The 27,159-nt window shown below is 33.5% G+C and overlaps 1 protein-coding gene across 2 annotated transcripts in view; it reads left to right on the top strand.

The window, feature by feature from the left end:
- PCDH15 (protocadherin related 15) overlaps positions 1-27,159 on the top strand; it is a 1,777,335-nt gene that overhangs the window by 1,746,175 nt on the left and 4,001 nt on the right. The window contains exons 33-36 of one of the 2 annotated variants that reach the window (XM_058436255.1): positions 8,146-8,364; positions 12,127-12,288; positions 21,496-21,514; positions 23,200-23,238. In XM_058436255.1, coding sequence (XP_058292238.1) covers positions 8,146-8,364; positions 12,127-12,288; positions 21,496-21,514; positions 23,200-23,238 — 439 coding nt within the window. Of the gene's footprint in view, positions 1-8,145; positions 8,365-12,126; positions 12,289-16,227; positions 18,438-21,495; positions 21,515-23,199; positions 23,239-27,159 lie in introns of those variants that run through there. The other variant, XM_058436254.1, reaches the window with a different exon arrangement.

Raw genomic sequence — 27,159 nt, 5'->3', positions numbered from 1 at the left:
ATCAATCATAATAGTTTATATGTGCCTGTATATACAGTCATGCCAAACTCTATATGTGAAACATCATAATTTAGTTTTTCTTTGTCTATACTTTTTAAGCAGCATATAAATATATCCATATACACATTTACAAATATATCTATATTATGTGTATTTTTATTTATTTTGTAAATATCTGTTTATTCAATTTTTATTCAAATTAATACATTCTGAATTTAGTTTTATTTTGAATGTGTTCATCAACAAAATTTCATCACTTCTATTTTGGCAATAATAAAATAATGATTTAATATCAGCTAAAATTTTTTAAAAGCCATAGTTATTTAACATGTTACTCATCAATTCTTTTTTTTTTTTTTTTGAGACGGAGACTCACTCTGTCCCCCAGGCTGGAGTGCAGTGGCGCAATCTCACTCACTGCAAGCTCCACCTCCCGGGTTCACGCCATTCTCCTGCCTCAGCCTCCCAAGAAGCTAGGACTACAGACGCCCGCTGCCACGCCCAGCTAATTTTTTGTATTTTTAGTAAAGACGGGGTTTTACCATGTTAGCCAGGATGGTCTCGATTTCCTTACCTCGTGATCCGCCCGCCTTGGCCTCCAAAGTGCTGGGATTACAGGTGTGAGTCACCGCACCCGGCCTCATCCATTCATTTTTAATAGATATTTGGGCCATGTGAAAAACAGGATACTAATTGTGGAGGAAATATAGATGAATGAAGTAATAGCTTGCACTCTGATTTTATAGTCACCACAAAAATGAAGCAACATTTAGATCTACCAAGCCAATTTTTTGTAAGTTTTATTAACTTAAAAAGTTGATTTAGGAATAAACTTTCAAAGTAATTCATATATATTCTTTCGATTGTCAGAAAATTAACACATTTCTTTTCAATGTGAATCTACCTGCATTCTGTATTTTTTGCATACATTAGTTTTGTTTTTAAATTTCACGATTGATTGAGTTTAGGGTGTTTTTACCTGAATATAAAAATATGTATTATATTTGGGCTAACTTTAAAGAGTAAAATCATGGTGATTAGAATTTGAATTTAACTAGCAAACCTTCTAGAGATTAAATATTTGGGGGAAAAAAGCCACTTGGGTTTCAACTGACACCATGAAATACAAGATGAACATCTTTAATTCTAAATAAGTTTTTCCAGACCTAAATTATATTATGGACAGTAAACATCTAAATTCAATAAAATAACTATCACAGCTAGCAGGCAAGGAGAAAACAGAATATATGTAAATCATAAAATAAATTTTTGGCTGCACGCCGTAGCTCACGCCTGTAATCCCAGCACTTTGGGAGGCCGAGGCGGGTGGATCACGAGGTCAGGAGATCGAGACCATCCTGGCTAACACGGTGAAACCCCGTCTCTACTAAAAATACAAAAAATTAGCCGGGTGTGGAGGCAGGCACCTGTAGTCCCAGCTACTTGGGAGGCTGAGGCAGGAGAATGGCGTGAACCCAGAAGGCAGAGCATGCAGTGAGGGAGGTCGTGCCACTGCACTCCAGCCTGGGCAACAGAGCAAGACTCTGCCTCAAAATAAATAAATAAATAAATAAATAAATAAATAAATAAATAAATAAATAAAATAAATTTTTATATTGAAGAAAAGATAGAATAGCCATGAAATATGAAAATTTTGCCTTAGCAGTCTTCACCTTGAAGTATTATAGTAAGCTTAGAGTCACTTGGTCTATTTGAAACTCTAGAATTGTTTCTTGAAAGATTTTATAATAAAATTGTATACACATACATATACATGTGTATATGTGTGTGTGTATGTGTGTGTGTGTGTTTCCAAGGCTGATAATGCCCAAGTATTGGTATCTATTCTGTAGTTATGAGAGTTATTGATTATTTAGTTTTTAACACTGAATAAATGTACTAGAATATTAAGATGCAGGTCCAGGTCAATGGAAGTGTTCTTTCAATTTCCTTTCACCTTAAAATGTGAGCTTCTAAGGATGTTGGAATTCTCAGGTCAAAGGATTAGAAATCATCATCATAATAATTTGTCCTGGGAACTTACTTTGATTTGAAAAAATATATTTTGACAATCAAAAATAAAAAAGCTCATAAATGCATAGAGAGGACTGGAATGACTTTTAGTGACATGTTAATAACTTATTTTGTTTGGCCAGCTTATCAGTATTTTAATTCTTTTATTTTTGCTTACCTGAATTGCTTAGATTTTCTGCAATAATTATATATTACTCTTATCCTGCTTTTTTATCCTCGTAGTTCTCAACTCTTTGGAGCTGCATTTTTTTGTGAGTTTGATTTTGAGTTTTGTGCTTTTTTATTTCTGGAATATTCTCAGACATTTTTTCTAACATTTCTTAGCCCATTTTCTCTTTATTCCTTTTCTGGGATTCCAATTACAATTTGATATTTCTCATAATTTTGTTCTGTTCTGACTCTGCTCCCCTCCCCCCAACATATACACACAGTTTTTTCTTTCTATTTTGGTGTGAATAATATTTACTGCCCTATTTTTGAATTCACTGATTCATCTGCGTTAGCCTATTGATGAGCTCACTGAAGAAATTCTTCATCTTTTTATCTTTTTAGAAAGATATTTCTAGCATTTCTATTAGATTATTTCTTATTATTTCCACCACTCTACTGAATTTCTCCGTCGCTTCAGGCATGTTTGTGCTTTCTGCTATTTTGCAATGTATTAATCAGAGTTGAATCAAAGTTCCTGTCTGATAGTTCCAGTATCTGGGTTATCTCTATCTGGCTCTGTTACTTCATTTCTTGAAAATGGTTGTTTTATATTTTTGTAGGCTTTTTGTGTCCTACTTGATTGAATGCCAGACATGGTGTGGAAGAACAGTAAGTAAGGAGTGAGGTAAATAGAGTTTATGCCTGTAAATGGGCATTACAGGCATTTACTCTGTTGAGTAAAGCTATTCAGGAATTATTTGGATTTTGCTGTTGCAATTATTACCTCCACTGTGCCAAAAGCTTCAAGTTCTTCTATTGGTGGAATGGTGTCAACTCATTCTTAGAATAGAGGCTGCGTGCTGTAGGGTTTTCTCAGTCTTCTTACTCAGTCCTCAGCTCTCAGTGCTCTCTATATGCTTGTGCCACAGAAGAGGTTTCTGTCCACCCTCTCATCTGTCCCACAGTGTTAGACTGCTCCTCCTTGCTGCTGGGTTCCACTCTTTTAAGGAAGAGGTGGTGCATGGAATAGGGGTTCCTCTGTTCTCCTTCTACAGCCTGCATGTGTAAGCCCTGGTATGGGCTTTCTCAAGATTTTGTCCCCCCTCTTTCTTATGGCATCATGGCAGCCATCCTCTGCTTCACATTTACATGGGGTCTTGGGTGCAAGAGAATTTTCTGCCTCTTCTCAATCCATAGTAGACCTCTACTTTGTATTGCTGAAAGATCTTAGGCCTGAGAGGACTTCCTGCTCCTCCCCCAGGGGTAGGGGATTTTTGCTTATACCTCTTTTCCAGAAGCGGTAGACCTTTGCCTGAGCACCAGGGATGGGCACACTTACTCCTCCTCCCTCTAATACTTACGGCCCTTGTTTCATATGAGATAAAGGTCTGGGGAATTGCATAAGGGTTGCTGCCTGTGCACCAGACTTAGCTGATTTGTTCCTATTCCTACACCATGAAGGAATATTCTCTTGTGTCCTGCCTTGTCCCCCAATCTATCTTACAGAAATCTACGCAAAGAAGTTTTCGAATGAGGGGAGACTCCCCTTGTGTTTGTGGGTGTCTATAATTCTAACCTTATTTGTTACAATTTTAGCTATTTTGTTTTGTTTTGTAGAGACATTGTCTCACTTTATTGCCCAGGTTGCTGTCAAACTCCTGAGCTCAAGTAATCATCCCACCTTGGCCTCCCAATGTGTTGAGATTACAGGCATGAGCCACTTTGCCCAGCCTATGGCAGCCACTTTTTTTTTTTTTTTTTTTTTTTTGAGACGGAGTCTCGCTCTGTAGCCCAGGCTGGAGTGCAGTGGTGCAATCTCGGCTCACTGCAAGCTCCGCCTCCCGGGTTCACACCATTCTCCTGCCTCAGCCTCCCGAGTAGCTGGGACTACAGCCACTTTTAACCTGTTCTGCCAAAGGTGAAGCAATGTATGGTCGCATCTCACCTTGAAATTATCCTAATTGTCACTCAATGGAATTTGTTTTTTTGCTCACATTGTGACTTCAGCTCAAGGAAATTTATGATTTTAGTATAACCTGGCACTTTTTTGTCATTTTGTTGTTGCTGTTAATAGCCGTATTCTCTTGTGGCTTTCTGCATTCTACACAAAACAGAACACATTACTTTAAAATATAGTTTAATTAAAATTTAAAAATAAGCAAATACATTTTAGCTTGTTTATCTGTCTTATATCCAGCCTATTTAAAAACAGTATGTCCAAATAGAGAAAGATGGAGAAGGCAGAAAAAGACTTTATACACTGCCTTTAAACCACAGTGTTTAAAAACACACTTCGACCTTAAACGGTATCTAATTACAAAGCTGATAAAGCATCTTTCAATGTTCTAAATAAAAAAAAATATATAAATTCAAAATACTAAAAATCCAAATCAATGGAATACTAATTATTAGAATCTAGTTAAACAGTTATGGAACTGTGAAAAGAGAATAGTTGGATGATCTAACCGTGATTTGCTTGATTAAGCAGAACAGTCTTATACAGTGTAATGAATGTAGGTAGGTATGTTAACCACTGCCCACTCTGTAAGCCTAAATTGTGTACCTACAGAGGAAATAGGCAGTTGTCACTCTACTGTATACAGTACAATCTCCTGCTCACCCTTTACTTATTTCTACATTCATATGTACATTGCAGTATCAAAATCATCATCATCAAGGTAATCAGTCATGAAGGTGAGATGCAGGGTAGATTGTTCATTATATATTATATGCTGAATAACACAACATTAGGCCCCATATCCATCAATGGAGGCAGAAATACATGTTTGCATGTGCTTGAGAAAATAATAAGACATGACATTGGTTTAGCAACTTATCTCATCTCAGGATAACATAGCAGTAATCAATTCATGTTGGCTACATCCTGGGACGGGACCTGTATACCCTGCCCCTAGAATTAAAAAGGGTTTGCATATAGTAACTGAGTACACTGTAGATGAAAATGACGAGGAAAAAAAAACCACGTTCCTGTGTTGATGCTGGATTTGGGCAGATCTATCTCTTTTTTAGGATAAGTAAGCAGTGGAAAAACGGGATCAGCAATAAATGCTAAAAAACTAAATATGGAAAATCAGGAAATAACAACCTGATGACCCAGAGGGAGAATATGTAACTCTGGAAATTTTCTCCTACAGAAACCATTGGAAAACAGTTTAACATTTTTAGGAGAAAACAGAATGGTATGGATTGGTGAAATGGTGTGTGTGTTTTACACGGCCTGAATCCTTCTCCTGTTTCTGGTAAAAGAACTTCACTTTCTCTTGTGAGAATTGACTCTTTCCTACGTGGTGGTAGTCTTTAAAGTGCCTTCCCCTCAGTCCAACTGGGGTATAGTAGTTAACCCTCTTCTGTGGTTTTGCTTCCTTCAGTTTCAGTTACCAATGGTACAATACAATAAGATATTGACAGAGACAGAGGGAAACCACATTTGCATAACTTTTATTACACTATAGTTCTATAATTATTCTATTTTGTTATTATTGTTGTTAATATCTTACTGTGCCTAATTTATAATTAAATTTTATCTCCTAAAATCAATTGAGCACCTGGATTCAACCTTTCCTGAAATGAGAAGGCATGTGAAAATTAAATTGACAACATGAAGTGTATCCATTGAAAATTTATGCAATATTAAGAAAAAGGAAAAAAGATATAAATAATAAATAGATCAAAATAATATATTTATAGGACGATTAAAATACAACCTGATAATGACAGTTATTTCTGAGGTTAAAATTGTAGTATTTATAACAGAAGCAAAAAATCGAAAAAAGAATTAGAGTTTATTATATTACAGGCAAAAATCAATGAAAAGGTAGCCATGTTTCTTTGAATAGTAGCTGAATATGTTTAAAAATCACTGAAACAGAAATAAAAATATCTTACTCATAAAGGAACAAAAATTAGGTAAGCCCTGCATATCTCATTTGCGTGATAAAATGACAAAAGGCGATGGAACCAGTTTCACTGTTTTGTAAGGGATAATGTTATGACCCAAGAATTTTTATCCAGACAAGTTGTTTTAAATACACAAAGTGAAGAGAGATAGTCTAGATCAGGCGTGGGTTCAAAAGTGATCCATCCTTCTAGTAAAAAATTGTTTATGACATCACATTGATAAGTGAAAATAAGTAAGTAATAGGGCTGTTGTAGTGTAAAAAGACTAACAAATCTTACTTTAGAGAGTTTGGATATGAAATCCAGGAATCCAATAGAATTTTGATCTGTCAACTGAACTCCACATTGTAGGGGTACATTCTTCCCTTAAAGATCCTCTTCTGGATCTGATTCTTCCTAGTTCTAATAATATAGTACTGTAAAGCAATTCTTGATCTATGCATCATTTAGAATCGCTTCCTTTATCTAATAAACAATTCAAACAAAAAGTTTCACTATTCTATTTCTAGTAATCATAAAAATGGCTAAATTTTTATTTTCTTTTAACGTGTAACAGTGAGCTTGGAAAATTGCTATAAAAATACATTTTTAACCTATAAAAGCATATCTGTTTAAAAAAAGCAAAAAAGCATTCTAATTGCCACATGTGTAACATGAATTAGTTTATGAGTTCCATATGTGATGAAATTCATATGTGATATAAGGCACTTCTATTTTTAAGCAATGAACAGTGTGTTAACAGGATTTAAAATCAGCATGGTCACTCTGAATATTAAAATTAAATGTCTCAAAAGGGCAGAAAATAGACTGAAAAAAGTACACAAGCATGGCATTGATTATATTTTGATAGTGAAATTTAGGGCCATTTTAATTTTTTCTTTTGCATTTTTTTGTGTTTTCTGTATTTTTCAACATAAGCACTTTATATATGCAGTATACTCAAGTATATAAAATATTTAATATCACCCCTCCAAAAAAATAATAGACTTAAATATACCAAGATGTTAGAAGTGGTTATGACTGTCTGTAGATCATGGGACTATGAGTAATTGTGTTTTTCTTGAACTATTTTTGTTTGTTTTCCAATATTGTACAGTAAGATGTTTGACCTTCATGGTGGTGTTGTATTAAGAACGCAGTTGTTGCATCAATATGTAGCGCGTATAAGGGACTGTTCAAAAGTTCCCAAGGAATTGTTTAAAAAATCACCTGCTAATTATGATATTAAATACATAACAAATTTTTTCAATCTCATAAGATTAGGAATAATTATTCCTTGATTCTCTTCCAAAATGCAAGACTCGTAGTTGGAATTGCATTATTTAGAGGAAGGAATTACATTGACTACCACTTCCTGTCATTCTTACAACACTGATATACTACCTGCATCATTTATTTAGTCTTTTTTTCCTAGGCAGAAAGGCCTTTTAAATGTCTTCACCCTTTGACCATAAAACATTCTTTCTTTCTTTTGGTTTGAAACTTGAGAATGTTTACTTTTAAGATGGCGTTATGACAAACGAATACAGAGTTTGAGTGAGTCTGAAAACTTAGTTTGGTGCCTCAGATTTGTTTTTATAACTGTATAGCTTTTTGGCCTGCAATACATCAGTATTGTAATGTTTGATCTTTACGGGGTTATTCTATGGACCCAAGGAGATAAAATGCATAAATATAATGTTAAACTCTGGTATATAATTCAGAATATTATATTTTATTCCATCTAAAACTTTGTTAAATTATTTTGACACAGTAATATTAAGCTTAATGATACTGATAATTAGATTTTTTAAGTCTATAAGCAGATCAAGAGCTGTGTTTTTAAATATTTTTGATATTTCTATACAGATGTGTAATTACTCTTTATTGCTTATGTTTTTATATATGCTTTTCATATCTGCTTTTCTTATTATTCATGAGACTTCTGACTCAGCTTATGTTTCAATTAGAGAAAATATTAAAAGATCTTACAAAAAGATTTTATTTTTAAAATGCTCTTTCTCTGCTAGCATCATTAATTTTACTATTTATCTAACAATAAAGATTTTTAGATGGCAAACTACTTGATATCAATAAAGACTTTCAGCCGTATTATGGGGAAGGCGGACGCATTCTGGAGATCCGGACTCCAGAGGCAGTGACCAGCATTAAAAAGAGAGGAGAAAGTCTAGGATACACAGAAGGGGCCTTGTTGGCTCTGGCCTTCATCATCATCCTCTGCTGCATTCCTGCCATCTTGGTGGTTTTGGTCAGCTACAGACAGTAAGTAAAGTAAAGTATTCAAGGATGGTAAATCTGGATAGTTCCTCAGAAGTCATTGCAGAAAACCATCTCTGGTAACATGGCTTTGCATTGTAAAATACTGATGGTGCAACTACTCTGAGATTGCTTTATCTATCCATCTCGTACCAAATGATTTTCTTCAAAAGGAAAACAGTACAAACTCCCAGTACATTTTTCACTGATGGCCCAATATTCCTGTGATTCTAATATGGTCTCTTCCAATAGAAATATCACCTTAGTTCCTGTGGCTTTGTTTATGCTCTTCTTTTGTTTAAGAGCCAACTCGGGAGAGAAGGTAACAGGTGTCCTGGGGTAAAAGCAATGGAATGTCATATGCAGATACCCACTCTGCCCAGCTCCAAAGGAAGGTCAATAACTTCGTGACATTGTCATGATAGGTTTTTATTCAAACTGTTAAATTTGCCTTTGTGCAAATGATCACAGTGTTAGCAAAAGCATTGTAAACAACTCATAGCATATAAGATGTAATTTTCTATGTGGTTTCTTCCTTCCTGGGTGCTTTGCCAGAATTTTTAGTGTAATATTTGACAGCATGTTCTGGCTGTGCAGGCTCTTAATTTTTCTGGTTCCTGCAGTCAAGTGCATCCATTGACAATATCCATATTTTAAAATTGTATTTAACTTATCTACAGTAGTCAACTAATTATCTAATTACTTGACTAATTTAACATCCATATTTGAAGTAGGTTAGTAATATATTCTTTGACACTAGGTCTGGGGAAGCTTTGTGATAGCCACACATTTTAAGTATATTTCTATTGACAATGACTTGAAAAAATTGGGGACTGATTAAGAAGAGAAGTAGCCCTGAGTGTGCCACAAAAAGAAAATAAATAGCAGACAGGAATAATGAATCATGTACATTACTTTATGTAATAAACAATAAGAAATAATGGTAGAACTGCTATTCATCATTTAAACTACCTACAGAGGAAATACTAAAATAGTTCTTACGTATTCTTTACTTTTTTTTAATTTCCTCGAGACAGAGTCTGGCTCTGTCACCCAGGCTGGAGTGCAGTGGTGTGATCTCAGCTCACTGCAACCTCTGCCTCCGAGGTTCAAGCGATTCTCCTGTGTCAGTCAGCCTCCTGAGTAGCTGGGATTATAGGCATGCGCCACCACACCTGGCTAATTTTTGTATTTTTAGTAGAGACGGGGTTTCACCATGTTGGTCAGGCTGGTCTCAAACTCCTAACTTCGTGATCTGCCCACCTCGGCCTCCCAAAGTGCTGGGATTACAGGCGTGAGCCACCTCGCCCAGCCAATAGTCCTTATGTATTCTTAAACTGTCATCTTTGTTCTCAAATACTTAAAATTTTCTTGTGAATTGAATAACGTAAGGTAATTCCAAACTGAAAATCCAAAAGTATGCTCTGCATGAACTTTGCTATGAATGGTAACTAAAAAGCAAATATGAAAAAAAGTATCATGAATTTGTTAGCCAGAAGTAGGACCTTCCAATTCTAGCTTCGTTTTCAAAGTGAGGCCAAGAGTATAACTAGGGCTTGCTGCATGACTCCATTCCTTTAATATTTTTCAAGCAGGTCATTACTTTTCAAGTAATTCCAACCTGAAGCTGCAGAAATATTTTCTACCTCAAAAGCAATGTGAAGTTGCAAATATAGCATTAAGGTTGAAATACTGGAGCTTAATGTATCCTTAACCAATCAATTGATATGCTAAATCTAAAGCTGATGAACAAAATTAATACTGAACAAATAGTTTTAAATTATTAAGCCATCAACCCATTATTGATTATAATGTTAAATCCATTCCGTATTACCAGTTATCCTTTTACACTTAACTGTTTTCCAAAGGAGCTTTATTATATCCTGCTAGCAATAAAATCAATCAGTGAGAAAAATTCTTATATTTGGCATAGTATGCAATGATCAAAACTGAAGCGCTCTGGATGTTATACACGGTAGTCTGAAATGCAACAAATGCTTGAGATGTTTAATATTTAAATAATTTGTAGATGCATTATTTAATTCTCCTTTAGTCTGATAATCAGCTCAATACCATATGAATTTAGTTACTGCTTTTTATAGATTAACATAATTAAACAAAATGAGTTCTCTGCTCATATAGCAAAGTAAAATTCTAATATTTAAAGACCTAACGTTTGTACCTCAATATTTGCTTGCAAATAAGGTAAGAATGAATAGCTATTCTTTTATATAATGATATGCCTTTGAACTTTTCTATGAATGGAAACTAAAAAGCAAATATGTAAAAACTGTCATAAATTTATTACCCAAGAGTAGGACCTTCCAATTCTAGCTTCAGCTTCAAAGTGAAGCCAAGAGTATAATCAGGGCTGGCTACGTCACTCCATTCCTGTAATAGTCTTCAAGCAGGGTAAACCAAGAAGCCAATTATAAAGATCAGGTCATCTTTAATATTCCATTGTTCCACTAGAGTTGAAATTCTCATATTTACATTTTAATCCAGTTTTCTTATTCCATGTAGTTCATTTCTTTATTTTTCTGTAATGGATATTTTAATGGCTTGAATGACTCTAACGATAACAATACTATTTTCACCTTTCGAATTGATATACTTAGTTTTCTTAGTCTGTCGTTAACTCTGTCATTATGAATTTAACATATAAATTATTCATGATTTAGAATAAATCTGACGTTAGAATGTTATTAATGCAATAGTTCTAATGTAGCTTTCTATTTTTCTTACTCATTGCTTTCCCAAACAGGTTTAAAGTGTAAGTATAATTAACATTTTACCCATCCTTTTCATGTACTAGGAAAAGAGAAACCCAAGATTATATCAATCAAGTCAGCCTGCTCAGAACCACATATTATTCCCTTGTTTTGCGTTTGTAATAGTTTATTTCTTGGTTTGATATATATATAGAATTGAGCTGATTTTCGACAATTGGACATAACTTGCGTAAATGTGAAAAAGATAGTTTGCCTATAGCTTCCATCCTGTAACATCTTGGTTTGAGGAAGAAATTAATCAATCAGTGTCCAGGAAATCCAAAAACAGCAGTGTAGCTGTAACATGAGAATCACAGACATTCCTAGGAATTTTTTTTTTTTTTTTTTTTTTTTTTGAGACGGAGTTTTGCTCTTGTTTGCCAGGCTGGAGTGCAATGGCGTGATCTGGGCTCACTGCAACCTCCGCCACCCGGGTTCAAGTGATTCTCCTGCCTCAGCCTCCCCAGTAGCTGGGATTGCAGGCATGAGCCACTGTGCCCGGCCTAGGTATTCCTAGGAATCTTAAAGGATATACAAGCTAACCAAATTTCCCTTGTACATGTGTGTACAGCCTAAATGTTTCAAATCATTTCAAATAAAATAACTTTAAAAAAGACAAATAATAAAGAAAAATTATCTATCTTTAATATGCCTCATCTTATGAAAGAGATTCATTAAACAACTACCAATTATCCATCCCATTTTAATTAAAATTTTGCTTTCTCTCTTTAATATTATCATTTAATTTAATTTGCAAATATGTCTGCTGAATTCTACCCCTTATTCATGAGATAAGTATTTTCAAGAACAAAGCAGGGATTATATGCAAATGATACCCTGTGGGGATGCTTTAAATCTGTTTATAAATTGATATGTTTGTGTAAAATAATTTTACTGGGTTCCCCTTATAACTGGACCCCATTATTAAAAGGTAGCTTATTGATAAGCATTATGATTTCTAAAATGAGTTTTACAAGCCATCCTTACTTTATCCAAGACGTCAAGCTGAGTGCACAAAGACTGCGCGAATTCAGGCCGCATTACCCGCGGCTAAACCAGCAGCGCCGGCCCCTGCACCAGTGGCAGCGCCCCCGCCGCCGCCGCCGCCGCCGCCTCCGCCAGGTGCGCACCTCTATGAAGAACTTGGAGACAGCTCAATGTAAGTAGACCGTTCAGGAAAACTCTGAGAAGTAGTTGGGTTTTACTGAATTCTGTGTGGTGAGTATTTAATTTCAATCTGATGTGGAAATGCCTACATGGACTATTTTATTCTATTAATTTGTAAAGACGAAAATCTAAGAAAAGTTAAGTTGAAAAATAATAGCCAAAACCAAACAAGAAATTAAAGAAAGCTAAGAGAAAAGCAGAATTCAACTTCAGGAGACAATTGCACATTTATAGCTTGAGTATAATATTTAATATCTCAATCCTCAGGGTCATGCAGACATTTTTACATATATATAATGTATATGTATATATATGTATAAATATATAAATAGATTCTGAAAAATATATTTTTGCATAGGAGATGAGAGAAATAAAGCACAATCATAAAATAGTAATCCTGATTAGGTATCCAAACCGATCCCTATTTGGTAATCAAAACCAAATTCTATGGTTTAAAATCGTAGTATTTTCTAAGATACTACTTTTAGGACACTATATGATATAGAAATTAAAATCTCAATGAAAATACAGAATTTCTGTATTAAATTCCCAACTACTTAGAAAATACTTTTTTCACTTTGTTACTCTCAGACTGCTGTGATTACTGAATATTTCTCCTGCACGATTTGAAATTTGCAGTCAATTTAAAAATTATACATTTTTGAGACACTGGTAGCTGTTAAAAGAACCGTTAAAAGCAGTGAAAAGCTGCTTGTATAATGATGCTACCCTCCTAATTGGATTCCTTATGGTGATGTTCAGTTTGTCAGTATTTTAAAAATTCAAGAATAACTACTTTTGGACATGATATGTAAAACAACCAAGAATATTTTACAATTTTGAATATGACAATTAAATCCAGAAAACCTTTTATTAACTGGAATTTGATGGAGTAGAAGGACTATAACATGTTCTTACATGTGACATCCATAGCAGTAGGAATTTAAAAAGCCTCGAAAATCATGAAATTGACCTGGTAATGGAAAAACTGGTTTTAAACAAATGTATTCAGGTTACTTACCATATTAATAATGTTATACAAGGTTTTGTTTAGGATAGTCGTATTAATGTTAAAATTGATCTTAATGCTATTATTTTAACACAAAATCTGAATTTATAATAGGTTAAAGCATGACATAATACAGGGTTCATGCTTTAGATATATACTTTTACCTTTTTTGTAAGTTGAAAAATGATTGTTTCTTTTGTAATTATTGGTGAATGTAGGAATTGAGCCAATATGATTTGATTCTATTTGATTATGTTAATGACCGCTCTCAAGCAAAGATCTTTAGAAACTAAAAAAAAGTATGTGTAAAGTTAAGTGTGTTTATATATGAAATTAATGAATTATATATTCATTTTAAATTAATAAGAACAGGTATACCATAACATCATCTGGAATCAGTATAGTTTGATGATAGTAATTTTCAAATAGCAATACCTAAGATTATTTTTACTTGAACAATTGTAGTAGACTCAGTAGATTTTGCAATTGTAATATATGTATTCATTGAAATAGTTTAAGTTCTACATATTTAATTATCTTATCTTTAGTAAATGTTTAACCTGTCTATTCAAGAACTTTTTACAGGAATTCTAAGCATAAGTTCCTAGAAAATGAATTAGTTTTAAATGATTATTATCAATTATTTATCTTAAAAAGAACAAAGTCAAAGATCATTTTGGAAAAACTACCTCACAAAGTAATAACTTCATATGAAGGCTATAATTACTTTGTAATTGTCATCATAATAGTTGTATATTTACTTTCTTCCAAACAAAATATATCTACTTTAAAAGGCAGTGTGCATTAACCAGTTTTACAGAGTTAGGACATAGAAGCAATTTTTAAACTCTCATTTAAAATTTTTATTTTAGGATTGGCATCAATAGAAGTGAATTTTACCTATGTGTAGTAAACAGATTTTATTAGATATAATTTTCTGTGAAAAGACATTCAAATAATGTCATTTGATTTCATCTAATATATTATTAAATGTCATTCATATAATAACAAAATATAAAAATATGCCTTTTTTTTATATATACTTACTAAGTGTTTAAAGCAAGTTCCTGCTCGTATTTTCAGAATTGTTTTAAAAACTTCTTTTTTTCTATCACATGTTTTCTGTTTCTCACCTGTGGATACATAGGCATAAGTAAGTAAATAATATCACTCTAATAGAAGAGCGTTAGAAAAATAGATACAATAGAATAGATTAAAATGCTGTTGTACCGTAAATACAGTGATCTTCATCTTTTGCCACAGACTCACTTACTTTTAAAAGGAAAGTTTTGTCTTCTACACCCAATTTCTTTTCGATGGCATGAGCTTAAGATATGTGTTCACTGTGATGGTACCTGTGCCTACTGAAAGGAGTTTCAAAATTCTCCTTGTTTTTAATTTTTTAAATTAGTTTTTGAAATTCTTAAATTTTAAGAACTTAAAATTTACAAATCTATAAATAGAAACCTATTTATAGATTTCTTTTAGTCAAAGCAATGTGATACTGTTATATCCATTGGGTACTTTTCCAAGAGAAATCAAACCACGAACAAATGTATACAAAAACAACCAGTATATAATATCAATCCCAGTTGTTTGTGCCATATTTGAAAAATACTTTTCAAGATTCGAAGAGTAAGTAAAAGTGTTTGCACTCTGTTTAGTCCAAATTGTCTGCATTTTCTTTGTTGTTCAAGTAGGCTTGATGCTCCAGGTCTACCTGTGTGAATTGTTTCTTACAGTTCATATCTTTGCCAAAAGACACATTAACAACTGTGGCTTTATTATTTTGTTGCCTAACGTATCACCCTAATTTTTCAATATGGCTAGTTAATTTCTATTCAGAATATTTCTTTTTTATTTCATTCCTGCTAAGTGGGTAAATATTAAGCAGTAACTAAAATAAATGCTATTCTGTTTTGGCTTGAGAGTAAAACCTAATGAGAGACTATTCAGAACCACCTATCAGCCAACATTCCTGGGAGAAGGGTCCAAATGCTTTCCTTAGAGCCATTTAATTTGTGATCTTTGATGTATGCAACTTTATTTATGACTCACAGCTACCTATGATTCAGTTTCCATGCATAAATAAGCCTTTCAGTGATATCAAAAAGTGATTTTTTTTTTAGCATCAATCAATCACCTTGTTAAGGTGAGTTGTAATTAAGATTTTATCCAGATCAGTCTAAGAAATTACTGACATCTTTTCTGATTGGTATTATATATAAGGTTTTAAAACTAAGTAAGCACAAAATTTAAACAGAAGAAAAACTCTGTCTCACAGAGTTCAAAAATCACAATTGAGAAACTGAATGTACGCTAGAATTGTGACAAACTCCCATCTGTCCTTGGTGATTTTAATTCTCTTAATTTGGAGAACAGGATATTCCACATGATGGCTCAGAGAGGAGATTACTTTTGGCTCTAGGACAGAAGTACTGACATGAGAGATAAGGGACAGGTACTGAATCAGATACAGCTAAGAATCTTCTATGCGTAACAGGCAGCCCTGAGCATCCTCAGGCAAGGAAAAGATAAGAAGTTGGTAGCTTCGATGGTGTTCTGCAATGGGAAGAACTGTGATTTGTGCATAAGGGAACTGTTATGTGTGGACATGGATGCTTTGCTGTATCACACTAGCTGAAAAAAACAAAAACAAAAAATACTCTTCCAAAATAATCTAGAGATGAGTACTTTTTTTTCCATTTACATTTCTCATTCTACTCACAACTCTAAGATTTTTCTGCACTGCCTTTCTAAGACCAGGGAATTAAAATAATGTCTTGCTTTAGTAGGTTAGTGTTGTTTGGCCTTTGATGTTTTTAAGTATTTAACAGTAACGAGAGCCATAAAAACATCTTTCTCATGAAAGCTGTGTCACAACTTGTTTCCTTACATTTCATTATCTTCTTTTCTTTCAAGTCTTTTCCTTCTCTACCATTTTCAACAAAGCAGGGGAAATAACTCAGTCTCAGAAGACAGGAAACATCAACAAGTTGTGATGCCCTTTTCTTCCAATACTATTGAGGCTCACAAGTCAGCTCATGTAGACGGATCACTTAAGAGCAACAAACTGAAGTCTGCAAGAAAATTCGCATTTCTATCTGATGAGGATGACTTAAGTGCCCATAATCCCCTTTATAAGGAAAACATAAGTCAAGTCTCAACAAATTCAGACATTTCACTGAGAACAGATTTTGTAGACCCATTTTTATCCAATTTATCCAAAATACAAGCCAAGAGTAAGTCTCTGAGGGGCCCAAGAGGAAAGATTCAGAGGCTGTGGAGTCAGTCAGTCAGCTTACCCAGGAGGCTGATGAGGAAAGTTCCAAATAGACCAGAGATCATAGATCTGCAGCAGTGGCAAGGCACCAGGCAGAAAGCTGAAAATGAAAACACTGGAATCTGTACAAACAAAAGAGGTAGCAGCAATCCATTGCTTACAACTGAAGAGGCAAATTTGACAGAGAAAGAGGAAATAAGGCAAGGTGAAACACTGATTATAAAAGGAACAGAACAGTTGAAATTTCCCTCTTCAGACTCTTCATTTTGCTTTCCCAGGCCTCACTTCTCATTCTCCACTTTGCCAACTGTTTCAAGAACTGTGGAACTCAAATCAGAACCTAATGTCATCACTTCTCCTGCTGAGTGTTCCTTGGAACTTTCTCCTTCAAGGCCTTGTATTTTAAATTCTTCACTCTCTAGGAGAGAGACACCTATTTGTATGTTAGCTGTTGAAACTGAAAGAAATATTTTTGAAAATTTTGCCCATCCACCAAACATCTCTCCTTCTTCTGCCTGTCCCCCTCCTCCTCCTCCTATTTCTCCTCCTTCTCCTCCTCCTGCTCCTGCTCCTCTTGCTCCTCCTCCTGACAGTTCTCCTTTTTCTCTTTTTTGTCCTCCTCCCTCTCCTCCTTCTACATTTTTTCCACTTTCCGTTTCAACTTCTGGTCCCCCAACTCCACCACTTCTACCTTCATTTCCAAGTCTTCCTCCACCACCTCCTTCTATTCCTTGCCCCCCACCTCCTTCAGCTTCATTTCTGTCCACAGAGTGTGTCTGTCTAACAGGTGTTAAATGCCCGACCAACATGATGCCTGCCGAGAAAATTAAGTCCTCTATGACACAGCTATCAACAACAACAGTGTGTAAAACAGACCCTCAGAGAGAACCAAAAGGCATCCTCAGACATGTTAAAAACTTAGCAGAACTTGAAAAATCAGTAGCTAACATGTACAGTCAAATAGAAAAAAACTATCTACGCACAAATGTTTCAGAACTTCAAACTATGTGCCCTTCAGAAGTAACAAATATGGAAATCACATCTGAACAAAACAAGGCGAATTTGAACAATATTGTCGAGGGAACTGAAAAACAATCTCACAGTCAATCTACTTCACTGTAATGTTGCTTTTCTTATTTTAGTCGGGCAAACCTCTTGTTGATCATAGTCTTCAAGTTGAACATCAGATTTGAACGTCAAAGAAGATTCTATTATTTTACCCCAAATTCAATGAAATGCAGTTTTTTCTCATTTTTAATTTAAAAAGATATTAACCTCATCACTACTAACTCATATAATAGATTTACTTTAATTTTTAAACTACAAAGTAGCATAATTTGTTCTACATTTATTTGAAAAGTAAGTAATTTTAATCTCTTTTTTAGTGGGAATATGTGGGCATGAAAGCTAGATACCCAACTTAAACCAAAGGCATGTCTATCATGTGGATGCAGTAACATTTACATTTAGTTTTTGATCGTAGTTTTATATGAATGTTCCAAGAAAAAAGCAGACTGTTACAAATAAGTTAAAACTGATATGATAGGTTCTGTCTTTTCTTGAAGCCTATGTACTTGGTAAGAAGAAATACTACCAAAGTAAAATATAATGTACCTAGATTGTAGGAGATGACAGACATAAGGTATTTCAAAATAAATCTCAGGTGCTATACCATGCAGTCATCTGTTTTCTGATAAGAACATCTTTTACTCTGACTTGCTTTTATCTTAGTAGTATGCTTATGGATTTGATAAATCTTATACATTTTCTATTGCTGTCTTATTCTCTTTATTTCTCATTGTGCTTTCCCTTCCCTTCTTTATAATGAAAATAAATCTTGAGTTGTTGACTTTTGTAAGGCATTTCATTGTTCCAACAGATGTTTAAAGTGCTGTTTAATTTTGTTTGTTCACATTATTAATCATCTCCTTAATTTAAATTTTTTCATAAGATTCCTTTTTAAAGAAAGTATGATCTTCAGTTTAATAAATGAAATATAAAAAGCTTAAATAGAAAAATCAAGAGAAATGATATTTGCTGAACTATCACTCTTTTACATAGGTTTCTGCTCTTTGTTTTAAACAAAGAAGATAAAACGGTACACTCTGGGAAGAGATTTCTGTGGTTGTAGTAATAGTTCTTAGAGCTCCAATTGTTAAATTCGAACAGCATCACTTAAGCTAGGTACTATCTCCCTTCCTTCCTAAGGAAACTATACTTCCAATATTAGTATCTAATGTAAAATATGTGACCATCAAGTAATTACTTTGTTTTTCCCATGAAACACATGGAATATGTTTTATTTACTGGAAGTTCACATTTTGAATGCACATGTAAATATTTAAAACAAATACTTATAAAACACTCTGGAGTTTTAAGATTTTTAGAAGATATAAGTTTGCATAGAGAAGGGTACAATTCTGAAATACAGGCAAAACTCATACCTCATAATTACTATTGGAAGTATATGAATATAAGTTGAGAGCCCTTCAATGCATTATTTCAGAGGTTTTCTTCATCCCTCATATTTCTTCAATAATTTGACCTGGCATTCCTAATTAACAAGATCAGACAGAAAAAAATCTGTAAACCTAATTATTTATTTTTATTAGCCCATCTGCTTCAAATTCTTTTCATCCAAATCAAGAGTAATTACTTTCTTGGGGTTCTTGAACATGATTTTTTTCTTTCTTTCACTGAAAAACTTCAGTTGGAGTTTTTGTTGGCAGCTGGTCATATGCATGAGAACTTGTGCTATTTGGCGGACTCTGACAAGGTATTCACAATTGTGTAAGCCTTTAATGTGAGTGTGTCTTTTCTAAGCTAATATCTACCAGCTTTTTGCAAATGTAAAATTTGTAATTTCTTGATAAATCTATAAATAGTAACAAAAGAAATATGAGAAATCCAAAAAACATTTTTGTATAGGTACCTACAGCCTTATTAAATTGTTATATTGCCTTTTTCTATAACAAACATTTTACTATTTACATAATCTAAAAGTTTTATTATTATTCTCTACTTTTTAATTGAAACATAGATACCTATGTTTTATATTTAAGCCAGTCTTTTTCTGACACATTGTATTTGGAGATTCCTAATGTCATTATGATACATTATAAAAGTCAGTTAAAATATCTTCTATATGATACCTTTTAGTATTATTTGAGTACACAAGCCTAAATATTCTTCCTCCTCTCAAACCCTAACTGCTTACAACCTGACAACCAGACAGTAGAAAAATAACACTTTTTTCTCAATATTTCTTATTATCTCATTAATGCATAAGAAATTATTAGATACCTTTTAAATAAAACCTCAAGAAAGATGACCATACATTCGTCCTTATTGTTAAAAGTAAACAGTGATACATATACATCATATAAAATAAATAATACAATTGATTGATTATGAATTGCATAAAGAGGTGCATCGATATTATATGAACTGGCTTTATAAGTATCAATAGTCATGTTTTGAAAGCACACAGGTAAAGTAAGTAGTAATTCTGTTACGTACCTCTTTCAAGTAACTTTCTGCCTTTGAGCCAAGACAAGCAATACAAATAACCAAATAAAAGGCAATAAAAATGTGAATGGAAACATTAACATTTAGTTGTAGTTTATCTATTGATATTTTATTTTTCACATTGATGGAAAACATTGCTGATAAAAGGAGTCAGAAGAAATATTCTAAAAAATAAAGCCTGGCTTTGGTTGGATATTTTATAAGGTATATGACTCAGTTGTCATTATTAAAACCTAAATATGAGCTTTCTCTACCTGAATTACTTCTGAAAAATATAAATTTGGTAAAAGTTGAAAATGTCTACAATTCTAAAGGCTCTGGAAGAATTATCAGTCTTATAAATATTGGCAGAACCATGTAAGCACTCTACAAAATTCACTGCAGAACCATTTTAAAGAATAAATTGAGAAGCTTTAGTAAGCATTGTATTTCCTTTTTTACAAACAGTTTCAATATACAATGCATTAACCATATAAGATGCTTTCTGATAAGTAGAATTACTTTGTGAAGGCCTCAAAATTTTTTTAAAAATTTTCTACAGAGATTGTTTTGTTGGATTTTAGAAAGTTATGCATGTGCCTCTTTGTAATAATTCTTCATTAACACTGATTAATTCTACATAACATGGTTGACAGCATCAGTTTAACACTTTATATTAACTGCTTAATAAATAACACATAGAACATTTTCATTATTAGTAACATTCAACTTTGAAAACTCTATATTCTTTTCTCCCCCTCAAGTACAGTCAAATGTTTCACCATCTTGTGATGTGTGAACTTTATAAATCTTTATGTAATACTGAATATTTGGCTATTAAAGCTCTAAAAACTTCTTCACTTAATTTCTAATATTATAATTGACCCTGAAAGGACAGTCAATAGTTTGTATTATTTTTAGAATTAACATAAAGAAAATATCATACAATCATTTGGAAGAATATATTCAATCATAGACATAATTTTCATCCTATGTTTATTACATTCTTCATGTATAAAACATATCTCTTCCCCTAAGGATTAGTATATATATCAAGACTTGTGTATAAGAGATCATTTATAATATTTTTTATCCCAATTGATAATAATAGAGTCAAAGTTTGTCATTATACACTATTGAAATAAAACAGATTTTGCATGTTTTTTTTGCTATATGGACCGAGGCTCTGGGTTGATCATTATTTTAGTAATTCAGGTATGAAACCATGATCTTCCTGTTTTGATAATGCCACAAAACATACTTCCCACTGAGATAGTGTTTAGTAGAAATTGTCTTCTCAGTTTTACTCAGACTTTTTTTAAAAAAGCCCTTATCTGTCATTTTATTTAATATGAAAATCTAAGATGTTTAATACTGATTTATTTATTTCTGCCTTGCAGGAGAGGTTATGGATCAGAGGTAAGGGCTTTATGGTGTTGATGTCGTAACAAGCGTACTAGGAAAATACTTGTGTAACAGGCAAGACTGATGTACATTCTTTTGAACTAGGTTATTTTCTTTGATTTCAACAAAAACATATTAGTATGTTATGCTATTTATTTTCTTTTATATATGTTGCTTCCTTGTTTTAAGGTTTTAAATCTGTTATTCAATGGTCAAACATCACTTGCTTACCTTTTTAAGGATACATTTATTTTGTTCTGCATTACTATTACTCAGTATTCTGACATTTCCCCAAAATTTATTTGTCTAAGGCTATACATCTAATTTAGAAACTAGGATCACTGCCTGTAGTCCCAGCTATTTGGGAGGCTGAGACAGGAGAATTGCTTGAAGCAGCAAGGCGGAGATTGCAGTGAGCCAAGATCAGGCCACTGACTCCAGCCTGGGCAAAAGTGAGGTGCTGTCTCAAAAAAAAAAAAAGAATATAGGAATACTTAACTTTTGATCTTTTTACCAGTTCAAGGCTCCATCCTATCACTATGTTAAAGCTTGATATCCTAAAGATTTTAAAAATAATCAAAATGTTAGAAAGCTCTGGGTTTTCTACTGTGTTCATTTGATTCTGTCTGCAGAGAACCTACTGGGCATTCTGGCCAATAGTATTTGGCCAGCTGTACTGCAGGTGATGTTATCAATGAAGTCACTGCGAACCTAGTTTGATTTAGCATACAGCTTCTCAATCAAGAGAAGTATATGACCTAATAAGTATATGACCTAATTGGATTATAGTTTAGAATTCATTATGAGTAACATAACTAACTCACCAACAACTATATTATAAAAAGGATATCCCTTCAGTCAAATGGTTGTTCTACTAGCCAGTTTAAACAGTGGGTTCAGCGACGGAATTACCTCCCAGAACCTCACTACCCACTTTTCCAATACTTAGTTTCATATGCTCTTTTCCCTCCAAAGAGTTACTAACCCCAAAATTTGAATTGTGTATCTTGTTTTTATCTGGTTAAAGTCTGTATTATTATCAAACAGATCAATGGTGACTGTATTAGCTTTAAATAAATGCAAGTGAAAGAAGGAAGAGGCAGGAAGCAATTCCTACCAAATCTGATAATTAATGACTTTCCTAATCATTCTGAAAACACACTTAATGTTTTAGTGCAAGAAATCCACACTTTGGTAAGAAAAAGAAATGGAGAGCATGTCTTAAATATATTGATAGATACATTACAACTTTATCATTTTGTGTGTTCTACTCTTCTTCCCAGTGAACCTTATCATATTTAATGTGATTGGGAAGGAAAAAAAGAAGGGCAACTTAAAACAAGGTTAAACTTGATAAAAGTAATTATACACATAGTACTTTTAGAAACATAAATAACTCTTTGTACTGTGGAGCTTAACAAAACAAAAATCTGTATAGATTTCTGTTTATTAAGGCTATTAAATTTGTCATTAACTAAAAGAATGATGAAATTAAAACAAATGAATTCTTATTTTATGTTCCAATATAAAGAATTAGTTAAAATGTTTAATGCTTTTGGTAGCTAACACACGAATAATGAATAATCCCAAGGAAACATGTTTTAAACTGTCGCCTTTTTTTCCTCTCTTCTCAATCATCATCTACCTTTCCCATCTGAATTATTTTCTAAATCTTTTTCTATTTTAATTTCCTTTGACAGCAACAGCAACTGCTGAGGCCCTCTCTTCTTAAACCAGAGGTACCAATTTTCATTGTCTTTTCAACCTCACTGAGCCTTCACTGTGACTTTAAGACCTATTGTATTAATTCATGTAGGCAGAGTGGGTGTCTGCCAATGTGGCATAATTTTAAAGGAAAAGAAAAGAGTCTTTCAAAATAACTTTAAAAAAAAGAAACCAAGAAATCACCTCCTGAAGTTGCTGGTAGCTCAACTTCCAAATTTTTAGCCTCATTCTCTGGGAATTAGACAAATAAGCCCATTATTCCTAATAAATACAAGCCATTCATTGAATGAAACAATTAATGAACCCGATCAGTAGTTACTTGTCTTAATCAGTCTGAATTCATCTATCCATTCCTGACATCAGATTTAGATTATGCAAAGTTTAAAGACAGAATGCTGATATCTGTACTTAAATATCATTTTATGTGATTCAAAATACCTCTTTTGGACACATCTATTACAAATTGCCTATGGCACTTTCTTCTGCAATGTGAAGAAGATATTTAGTTGTATAATAAATACATATTATTTACTTATTATGTTTATATATATATAATTAAAAATGAAAACACAGTCATCCTACTTTTAATTGTATGGCAAATTTAGTATTTCATAAGCTCCACTTACAAAAATTTTATTCCTTTTCCTTGAGTACAGAATTCTATCTTTGCTAAAAAGAGGCATTTCTTGGTTAGAATCTACTCTCCAAAATCTGGAGGTTGTGTGGCAGGAATGTTAAACTTTTATAAGGTTTTAGCAAAAATTTCCATGGAGAGGGCTCCATAAAATTTGAATTGGAAAACTCAGGGTTGAAATCCAAACACCAATTACTTTATGCAAGACCTTAGTCAAGATATACATCTGCTGAACATCAATTTCATCTTCTATAAAATGTTAGCAGTAATATCTAATATGTAAGTTCCTAGCTCAACAACTGGAATTAACAGGAAGAAATTCAGTATATTATAATTATTGTTGTTTTTGTTTTGCATCAGTATAAATGTTTATAATAATTAAATATTAAGTTAATTCTATGTTTTCCCTGTGCGGACAGCACAAATGAATTTAAAAAATCACATTAAGTGTTTGATGTACCCAAGAAAATCACTAGTTTGTTACTTTGCATACTTTTCTAAAATCTAGACTTCACCAACTAAGGGGTTGTTACAGTCTACTGGGACTGTGTGGAACAACAAAAAGGGCCAGCATTTCATTGTTGGTTGAGGTTGACTCATGGATCTGACTGGTCAGCAGTTCCTTACTTGATTTTTTTTTTTTTTTTTTTGAGACGGATTCTTGTTCCATCGCCAGGCTGGAGTGCAGTGGCATAATCTTGGCTCACTGCAACCTCCACCTCCTGGGTTCAAGCGATTCTCCTGCCTCAGCCTCCCGAGTAGCTGGGATTACAGGCACACGCCGCCATGCCCAGCTAATTTTTGTATTTTTAGTAGAGACGGGGTTTCACCATATTGGCCAGGATGGTCTCGATTTCTTGACCTTGTGATCTGCCCACCTCGGCCTCCCAAAGTGCTGGGAGTACAGGCATGAGCCACCGCACCCGGGCTCCTTCCTCAATTTTTTTTTTTTTTTAACGACTGATGCTCTGCTCTTCATTCATGGGTGGTGGAAGCATCCAAGAGGTACCTTTTAGATCATTTCCTTCTGCTAGTTCCTATCCCTCTTTACTCAACTCAGAAATAGAGTGACTGATTGAATCAAGGGCTATCTTGCTGAGTTTCCTGGGTTCCTATCCGCATCCCTTCTATACTTCTTATCACATTTTTAATGCAATTGATGCCATATGCATTGTAGCTAGCGAGAGCTGAGCATTATTTTCCCTTTATGAAGGAAAAAGTATTTATGTAAAGAAAATTCTTTGATGCTGACTTCTAAAATACAAAATCCACTCAGTTGCATTATTTCTCCATAAATATTTACTTGAAATTTTTATTTTGCGTTTCTTACTATTACCTAATGTTGTTAAAAGTCTACTTCAAAACTGTTTGAAGTTATTTTCTCAGTATCTGTATGTATTTAATTAAACATGCATTGGTCAAGCAGTTTGAAAATATTAGTTCTGAGACCTATTTGCTTCATTTAAACCAGTATCATTACATTGAGTTTTACATACCTTAAAATTCTTAGCTTACCTACAGGAAACGTTTTTACAAAGTACTTAGTTTGAAATAACTTAAATCTAGACTTTTTGTCTCAGTTTCTTCCAGGTCTTTCTTAACCTCATTCCTTCCCCCACTTCAACCTTCCTATAATAAATATATTTTTGTTGAAATAAAACCTACGCCCATAAAAAAAGTATAAACCATACTGTATAACTAGATGAATTTTTACAGAGTGCACATACCCCTCAAGCTCCTCTATGTCAACACCTAGATATCAGTTTTCCTTCTGGCCTGTAACATATTCTTTAGTCTGTTCTTGAAATGTATATAAATAGAATGATATAATATATTTCATTGGTACCTGACCTATATTGCTCAACATTCTGTTTGGGAGATTCGTTTATGTTGTTATGCGATGTAGTAGTGTGTTTATCTCATGGACTTTTGCATTGTTTCCAATTTGGGACTGTTATGAATAATGTGTTTTCTCACAAGTGTACATGTTTCTGTTGGGTATTTAACTACAAATTTAAGTTCTGTGAAAGAAGAAATGATTATATTTAATTTAGTACTATTGCCAAACATATTCTAAAAAGTTTTACCAAGTAATAATCTCTCCAGACTTAGATGAGAGTTTTAGCTGTTCTGTGTCCCTGCAAATACATAGTATTGTTCATCATGGGTTTTTCTAAATATTAGTTATTCTGGTGAATTAACTATACTAGTTTTAACATCAAAATTGGATTCCTTTAGAGTAGGATCACAAAGTATTTGTAAACTGCAAAATTATAAGATAGAAGTAATGCAAACGTAAATACCTACAGCATCTAGGGTAGTAATGTAAGCGAATGGAGTTTATTAGACACAAAGCAATAGCAGATGACAGATTTCATAGTGACTAGGGTATAAATGTAGAAAAGTGTCATTGGGGATACTGTCATAAACAGGAGAGAACATGCTTGCTGTAAAAATTAATCTCGTCAACTAGATTATTGGAATGTAAAAATAATGATCCTAGTGTTTCCATCTTTTTATTTTTCAAGAGAAACCAACATCCATATTTTTGGTGTCATTTTCTGATTAGCACTGTTTGTTTGTTAGTAATGAATTCAATTTTAAAAAATGATGTTGGCCACACCAAGCACAACTGAGGGTCCTTATCCATATCAATCATGCAGGCTGTAAATTTCCACACTTTGTAAATGACATATTTGTGCCCTCAGAGGAGAGCATTTTTTTCCTGACTCATTACTATCCCGGGATCAACAAAATTAAATTTTTACAAATAATAGATGATAGAAATATGTACCAATGTATTTTCCTGTGAATACCTATCCTTTTCCCTCCTCTCTTCTCGTATTCCATTGCAAAATTAATTGGGTTAACCTTTGTCATTTAACCTGCTTAACATGTTAAAGTAGAATTTAAAAGGGAAATGTAGAGAAATTGCATTTGATAGTTATCAGAAACTGTTTTCACATGTATATCTATCTCAAGAAAAACATCTTTCTATAAGTAGAGTTTGACAAAAATCAGTATGTTTAGAGTTTAGAACTGGAAATATTAAAAGGACCTCTATTCTAACAAATTATTTTTTTCCTTTAAAAACTTTAAATTTAGAGGCCAGGCACAGTGGCTCACGCCTGTAATCCCAGCACTTTGGGAGGCTGAGGGGGGCTGATCACGAGGTCAGGAGATCAAGATCATCATGGCTAACACGGTGAAACCCCATCTGTAGCCTGGGCGCAGTGGCTCACGCTTGTAATCCCAGCACTTTGGGAGGCCGAGGCGGGTGGATCACAAGGTCAGGAGATCA

This window comes from Hylobates moloch, unplaced genomic scaffold (assembly GCF_009828535.3).
Source record: "Hylobates moloch isolate HMO894 unplaced genomic scaffold, HMol_V3 SCAFFOLD_3, whole genome shotgun sequence".
NCBI lineage: Eukaryota > Metazoa > Chordata > Mammalia > Primates > Hylobatidae > Hylobates > Hylobates moloch.
This window is presented reverse-complemented; position numbering and strand designations above follow the sequence as displayed.